The sequence below is a fragment of the Artibeus jamaicensis genome, unplaced genomic scaffold (genome assembly GCF_021234435.1).
Source record: "Artibeus jamaicensis isolate MK-2021 breed Jamaican fruit bat unplaced genomic scaffold, CSHL_Jam_final contig_332, whole genome shotgun sequence".
NCBI lineage: Eukaryota > Metazoa > Chordata > Mammalia > Chiroptera > Phyllostomidae > Artibeus > Artibeus jamaicensis.
Window position 1 is genome coordinate 30,483,436 of NW_026521788.1, and position 8,051 is coordinate 30,491,486.

Here is an 8,051-nt window from a genome sequence, read left to right on the forward strand (position 1 = left end):
GGACTGGCACAGGCTGGTGGTGGGGACTCCGGGGTTCTTCTAGCGCTGAAGAGTGCCTTCCTCTCTCTGGGCCTCAGTTTCCCAACTGGAGGGTACAGGTGTTGGCCAGATGCTCTCTTAGGACCTCTGCCTGTCAACCACTTACTGTGGGCCTCCCATTCCTGGAAAGCTTCTGTGAAGTCCACCTCAGCATGTGGGGTAGGCCCCCACCCCGCGGCTTCTCCCACTCAGTCCCCTTTCTCTTCCCATCTTGCTTTTTCACTTTCCAAGCACTGCCCATGCACTGGCCCCATGCGCCGTGTCACTTACAGATTCTGTGCAGTCCATGGGAAGTCCGTGTCTGTGTGCGCGGTGGTGGGAGAGGAGCCAGTAGTCCTGGTTGCACCAGAGCTGTCAGTCTGTGGGGTGGAGGAGGGGTGTCGGATCCAATCCTGGTGAAGGGCTGGGGGCCTGTGGGAATACAACAGGCCCAGGCAAGCTTCCAGTCTTGTGAGAGGGAGACTTGATCTCTAGAAGCATCTGTGGACAGGACAAGCCTGTGGTCACTATGGGAGGTGCCTCTGCCTGTCTCTGCCTGCCACCCCTCACTGTAATCCAGCCTCTCCTCTCCACCTTTCTCTGACTGACTCTCAGTGCCACCATTTCTCCTAGTGTCTGTCTGTCTGCAGGGCCCTCACAAAATGGAACTGGTCTCTTTTTGCGAGGTCGTGTCGGTCCCTCAAAACTCTCGCCCTGGTGAAGTTCAACGTAATTCACGCCCTGCCGCCCCGCCAGTCCGGCTGCGTTGCCCATCGAGGCCGGTAGGGGTCGCCCACCGACAGCCCTGGAGGAGGCGGGGCGGGGCCGCGAGGCCTTCCGGACCCATAAAAGCGCCCGCGCCGCGGCGGTCGAGCAGACTTTGTAGGCGCGCGTGACCTTCGCTGCAGTTGTTTTCGCACCGTTGATCTCGCCCTCCAGACCCGACTCGACCTGACCGGTGCCATGCTGGCAGTACGCTGCGGCTCCCGTTTGCTTGGCTTGCTCCCTGTCCCGCGCTCCTTGCCGCTGCGACCCGCGGCCCGCGCCTGTAGCGGTGGCGCCCGCAACGCCTCCTCGTCCTCTTCCGCTGAGAACCCGCTAGTGTACCTGGACGTGGGCGCCGACGGGCAGCCTCTCGGCCGGGTGGTGCTGGAGGTGAGACCACTGGACAGGACTGCACCGGGCCGAGCTTAAGGGACGTTATCGGGAGAGCCCAGGACCCCAGCGCGGCGCTGTGCCTGGCTCTCTGGGTGACCTTGCCTCCCACTTTCGGACTCTGGGCCTCAGTTTCCCCATCTGTAAGAAGGGGCAACGGATTGGGCTCCTCCGGTATCCTCTCGGAACTTTGGAAAAATGGAGGCGGAGGGAGGAGGGTACGTGTGGACAAGAAAGCTGAAGGTCAGGTCGTAGAAGGTGAGGGCCCGGCCCCACTAGCTCGCCTGGTGTGCGGGAGGGGGTCCAACCCCCGCTCGCGGAATCGGAACGTAGACCCAGCTCCGAAGTGGGTATCCGGCGTCCGGGTCCAGGCAGCGGCCTGGCTGGGCGCTCACGTGGCGTTCTTTGCCTAAGGCGAGAGTTGCGCGCCACCCCCTCCCCAACGCGGCTCCAATGCGGCGCGGCCCTGCCATCTCCCTCACTGGGCGGGCTTCGGGGGATGAGTGAGGATGGCTGGAGTAAGGCACCTCACGCGCGGTATGGGGCTCCAGCCACCACTAGGACCCCGGGGATGGTGAGTCTGGGCAGTGTGCCAGGAGCCCAATTCCAACTCCAGCCACCCTTCCGGGGTCGACACTTCCTGCTCCTAACTCCTCGCCATTTAAAAAAAAAAAAAAAAGCAAAGAGGCCTTACGTTAACAGAGCGGGAAGGTAACACAAACTCGGTGTAGCCTTCAAGCTTGGCCTTATTTTTAACTAAGGGGTCTCAGTTAAACCTCGGTCTCCTCTTCTGGAACATGGAGAGCACCAGTCCTGCTCCCATTTATTTCAGTGATTTGGCGCCAGGGTGCCTTTTGAAGCTGGGAGGCAAGAGGCCAGTTTGGGTGGGGCTCCGACCTCCCCTTAACCCCCGCTCTTCTAGCCTCTCTCTCCGCCTCAGTTTCCCATCTGCTCAATGAGGATCTTGGAGTGGCTCTTCCCTGGACCCTGTCACCAGGCCCTGAGTCTGTGCGTGGGCCCAGATGTAGTAGCTCTGCCAGTTCCTCTGCAGGGAAGCAGGCCCAGATGGTATTGTGATCTCTCCTCACACGATAGGAAACCAAGCCTGCCTCCTCCCAGCCTTGGATTCAGGAAGCAGCTGGCAAAAATGATAGCTGCTTAGGCGGCTTAGACTGAGAATAACAGAAATAGAATGGCACATGGTGCTTTTTTAGTCTCCTTGGCCACTGTGCAGGTTCTTATCTTCACCTGCCTCTTGACTGACCGTCTTCTCTTGTCCCTCTTCTCTCCCTACAGCTTAAGGCAGATGTTGTCCCAAAGACAGCAGGTAAGACAGTGCCCGGGGCCCTCCTGAGTCTGGTCTAGGTAGAAGGAAGAGAGGGGCAAGGTGAGGTGGGTGCGCTGGCAAGAGGAATTGGGGCAAGGGAATCTAGGACGAGATGGGAGTACCATGTGTGGCTCAGCCAACTGTGTACACTGGGGCAGCCTCTGTCCCACTCTGGGCCTCAGTGTGGGCCTTGCCCACCTGTCTGGTGGTAGTCTCAGTATCAGTAGAAGGCACATGTAAATTTCCCTGGGACAGCTTCTCCCTCCTGGTGCCCAGTTGTGGCAGGGTGGTGGGTCACAACCCTTGGACTCCCTGCATAGCTGACCTGGTGCTGGAACAGCTAGGATTGTGTGCTCTGTCACTGAGGTCAGTGACTAGTCCCAGGTCACACAGCCAGAGCAGACTTGGGGTCGGCCTAGAGTCTTCCATGCCCTGCTCACCTGGGGGATTAGAGGGGATGCTGGCTGGAACAAGGTGTCACCCCCCGGAGTCCAGTTGCGGCCTGACCCTGTTGACCTGCCTCTCCCCTCCTTCCTCAGAGAACTTCCGAGCCTTGTGTACTGGGGAGAAGGGCTTTGGCTACAAAGGCTCCACGTTTCACAGAGTGATTCCATCCTTCATGTGCCAGGTACTGTGGTCCTCTGTGCTCAGGTTCCTTTTCTGTAAGTGGGGATAAAAATGGGGGCCATTCACAGGAGTGCTATGAGGACTAATGAGCGAGCATGTGCTTGGTGCTTGCAAAGTACTAAATGGAGGGCAACTGTGATGACTCTTGGCCTGTCCTCTCACCCTGAGAGGTTGGAACTTGTCCGTGCTGCTTTTGCCCTTCCCTGCCCCTGAAGTTAAGCAACAGGGCAAGCGGCAGGATGGCCCTGCCCAGCTGAGTTGGGAAAGCTGAGTCTGTGGAGGGGGCGTTGGCATTCAGTGTGGATGTGCATGGGAGGTAGATCTTAAGGCTTTAGAGGACTAGTGTATTCAGATAGTCTCTGCCCTCTGTGTATCACACCGAGCACATGGCATGGGAGAAGAGGAAGAGGAAGGAGAGAGGGGGCACAGACAAGAACATATAGGTCTGGACTTGGAGTTTCTCTTTGCAGAGAAAGCCTCTCTCAGTTGAGTGAATATATTCCTTAGTCATGTGCCCTGCCCATCTGTCAGAGGCATTAGTATTGCTGTGTCAGGTTTTAGGGTAGCTTTTTGGCAGCAAGAACTTCCCCAGGGATCAGGACCCACGCTTCCTTGGGGATTATCCTCTGTTAGGTCAGACCCTGCTAGGTCAGGAGTTTGTGTCCTGAGGCAAGGGCATGGATATCATAACTTTTTTGAAGTGCTTTCAGCCTTGAATTTTCTCCTCATTCCCTCCACCCTACCTTGGTGGCTGTAATCATATGGTGGTGTCAGTGGGTTGGGGCTAGGCTTGCTGATGTGACAAATGCCATAGGAGGGGCAGGGAGGTTGTTGCGTGGGACAGGCTTTGCCAAGCCCTGTATCTGCCAGGAGCTGAAGTGAGTGTCCTGAGCCGGGCTGTTGTCTTCCTCTGAATAGCAACAGGCAAGGGTGGAGATTTCCAAAGTTGCAGGGCTTGCTGAGGCATGAGCTGGCAGCACCAGGGGCCAGGCCATGGTTTTGAATTGTCCCTCTTTGGGGACACCTTATTGGCATTTGTGAATGCTTCAGCTGCCTGGTAGGTCATCCCTATGACCTGAGAGGGTCCCATCTCAGGAAAATGGTACCGTGGCCTAGGGCTGGTGTGGCAGCCATTGGGTTCTTCTGGCCATGGAAGCCTCAGACAAGGGCCCGAGGAAGGATGTCAGCCCTGGGTGGACTCTGTACTGGGTGCGTAAGGCAGAGGAACACCACTGGGCATGGTCAGCGGAAGATACTGGACGGGGGCAGGACTGAGCTTACGGAATTGGCTCTATGCCAACTGCTGCTGCTCCCCATAGAGCAGACATGGGGTCAGGGGCCCCTGGATGCCTCCCTGTGTATTCTCTAAGAACTGTGAGTAGGAAATTAATTATGAGTCCTTAAGAATCATGTCATTGGTCATTAGTTCCTTTGAGGATCATTTAAAAACTTGCTCAAAATACAAATCATTTGGAAATAGAGTTATGCTAAAAATATTATTTATTTTAGTTTTGCTTATTTTCCTTAATATTTTATTAGTCCTTATATAATTGGATGCTTTTTGACTCCTTTGCTTGAAGGGCTTCTGGTGGGGTGGGCCTTAAGAGGGTTAGGGGCTTCCCAGTGCTGCAGCAAGGGCCCTGCCAGCTCTGGGTGACAGCCACTCAGAAGGTGCTCTGTACTCACAGGCTGGAGACTTCACCAACCACAACGGCACCGGGGGAAAGTCTATCTATGGAAGCCGCTTTCCTGATGAGAACTTCACACTGAAGCACGTGGGGCCAGGTGAGTAGGGGGTTGCCATTTCCTGGTCTGAGGCCCCAAGCTTTGACCCAGCCCCTGCCCTTCCCAGCAGGCCTGAGGGCCCGCAATGTGGTCACTGGTTGTTCAGTATCTGATTGTGCCCCTACCTTCCCTTCAGTGCTCGGGGTGGTTTGTTGGGTTTTGCAAGAGCTTTTCCATTCTGAGCTCTCGGTTTAAAAATAAACTGTCATTTGGAAACTTGACAAGGGGGAGAGCCGTTAAGCCAAACTCCAGTGTTGTGTCATCTTTGGGACCCAACATACAATGTGGAAAAGTCTAGAATCAGGGGTAGCAGTTTTGCTTTGGCTCTACCATGAGTGCTTCTGCAAGGCCCTTTCCTTCCTCTGGAGCTGCTTATCCCCTGGGCTGTGGCTTCCTCTTCTGAGCTCCAGGCTCTTCAGACTCACGTGTTCTTGATGTGGCTTGAGCCACATCTGCTCTTTTGAGTGACTTCCGGGATGAGATGCCTCTGTGGGCAGTGTGCTCACCCCTGCTTGTTTTTGTAGGTGTCCTGTCCATGGCAAATGCAGGCCCCAACACCAACGGCTCCCAGTTCTTCATTTGCACCATAAAGACTGACTGGTGAGTTCTGTGCTCCTGGCTCCAGTCCCTCTAAGAACCAGGGACAGCGTCACAGCAGGAGGAGGGTTTGTGTGTTCTCTGAGGAAGGTCTGCTCTGGGACAGTAGCCCTCACCAGGATTGTGTATCCGTACGAAAGAGAAAGTTCCTGAGAGGATCGAGGGAGAATAGGGGCTGTTCTGGCAGCTCTGTCTTAATTAGGTTTCCTATAGTCACTATCAGCTGGAATTTTTTCAGTGTGTTTTGCACACACGTACAAAGTACAGGCCTCAAGGTGCCATGTTGTAGAAACCCATTTGCCTGGTTTAACCTGTTGTTTTCCGGGCTTATCTCCATTATGGAGTGTACCTTGGGAAACAATGTGATGGGCATTTGAATGTCACACCACAGTTTTCATCAAGCCTTAGCAAAGGCCCGCAGGTAGCCACCAGCACTCTTTCCCACATGCCCATGGTTTTTAGGGGTGTCTTCCCTGGTAAATTTCCACTCAGGGATAAGTTTCTCTGCCAGAATCCCTTGTGTCCCAGTCCTGGGCATTTGGGGTTGAGGGGACAATAGCTGGCCAGGAACTAAGACTTAATAAAGCCCCTTTCGGAGGACTTTAGGGAGATCTGGGTGATGGCCTCCAAGCCAGAAGGGACGTGGATGTCAGGGCTGGGCAGGTCGTTGCTGGCTCTTCCTGCTTTTGTGCTCCTTCCATGGAACCAAGCCTTAATGGGTCCTGCAGTTCCATCCTTGGCTGTAACCAGTTTTGGCCTTGCTGGCATTAGACTGAGCTGCCTTTTAGATTGTTGGAACTCTCTCAAGTTGGGAACTGCTCAGGACTTACAGTCTCATCGCACTTGTTACCTTGGCTCTCACCTCATTATTCATGACTATTAAAATAGCTCCATTTGCACAGAACTTTTATTTCCTTAGAGTAGTTCAGCACCCTATAATCTCCCTGAGCAGAGCAAGAATAACACACTTTTCATAGATGAGGTAGCCAAGCAGGGTCATACAGCATGAGAATGGCAGAACATGCCCTGGAAGGAGGCCTCCTCCCGTATATTTTGGGGAGCTCAGCAAGGCTTGATAACAGGAGGTTGAGGGAGTGGATCCAGCTTTTTGGTGTGCATTCCTTTCCGAATTGCTATTTTTGGTAGATAGTTCCACAAAAAAGTGACCATGGTATTGGTTGACATTGCATTACTCCCATTGCTGTTCACCTGGCTCACCTATCCTCACAGGTTGGATGGCAAACATGTTGTGTTTGGCCATGTCAAAGACGGCATGGATGTTGTGAAGAAAATAGAATCCTTTGGCTCTAAGAGTGGGAAGACAACCAAGAAGATTGTCATCACAGACTGCGGCCAGTTGAGCTAAACCAGGATGCTAGGCCCACAGCAGCTCTACCTGTGTGTTGAGTCACCCAGGTGACTGCCTTGGCCTCCCAGTGAAGGTGTCCTGTAGAGATGCCTGTGCTTGCTCCATCATCGCCATGTGCTCAAGGAAGGCATCTAAGGAATGTCAGACCTCCCCGGGACCCACTCAGTGCCCACCCTGCCTCGTGACCCTGTTTCTGGACCCCAACTGTGGACATCCTGTCACTACTCCTCATTGGGCATCAGCTGTGATTGTCCAGCCCAAGCTCACATGTGCTTTGGGTATTAGGAGTGGTGATGGGTTAGCTTCAAGTTCAGGTTTCTACCTTTTCCTTGACCAAAGGGGAAAAGCCAGTTGCTGCAAAAAGGGCTATTGTGTAGCTGTTTAATGATGTCTTCCTAACTGGAAAAATTTAATTAACAAGACTGTTTGGAGATGATGCTGTGACACTAACTCTTCTGTGCTGTGACCTGAGTTGTGGCCCGGGCCACAGAACTCCAGAGGAACACAATCAGGGCTTTTGTGAAGGGGTCTCATGGCTGAGGCCTGTTTATCCCAGCCACTGTGAGTCCCATCAGTTTGTTGCTTTTTATGGGGTAGAAGCAGATAAACCTGGGAACAAAGCCATTGTTAGACGTGCCTATTCAATGTGAATTCCTGCATGGAAAACAGAAATGGCCTGTGAGTACCGTGGGCTCTGGGAGAAAGCAAATGTGGATTTCCTGGTGGGCTTTGATTTTTCTGTATTTAATAATTTAAATCTACTGATTATATATTAAATTACTTCAGGGACATTTTATTTGTGTTCACCTTAAATGTGAAAATAAATCCTATTTTCTACAAACACCATCTGTGTGGTGTCTGGTGGTTTTAGGAAACAGTGTCTGTAACCCAACCTTTATGGAGTTACCCTGTGTCTGGTGCAATGTTGAGGGCATTCCATGGACTGTCATTTAATCATGAGCCACCCAGTTTTACGGCTGAGGAAATGGGCTCAAGAAAACTATATCAATGACCAGAGCTTTTCCATGAGCATTGGTTTCACCCTGCGTCCCAGCTCTGTTCTTGGTGCCCCTGAGCCTCAGTTTTCTTCAACTGTACAATGGGGTAACAATAATGCCCACCCTGCAGAGTGGTGACAGTCAGATGTGATGTATGTTCATGGGAAGAGCATAG

The 8,051-nt window shown here is 53.2% G+C and overlaps 1 protein-coding gene across 1 annotated transcript; it reads left to right on the top strand.

The window, feature by feature from the left end:
- The first annotated feature begins 883 nt into the window (after positions 1-883).
- Positions 884-7,721, top strand: PPIF (peptidylprolyl isomerase F). The gene is made up of 6 exons (XM_037155538.2): positions 884-1,173; positions 2,470-2,500; positions 3,040-3,128; positions 4,816-4,912; positions 5,437-5,512; positions 6,740-7,721. Exons 1-6 carry the CDS (start codon positions 982-984, stop codon positions 6,873-6,875), a joined length of 621 nt encoding a protein of 206 aa, XP_037011433.2. The 5' UTR covers positions 884-981; the 3' UTR covers positions 6,876-7,721.
- Positions 7,722-8,051: the final 330 nt, after the last annotated feature.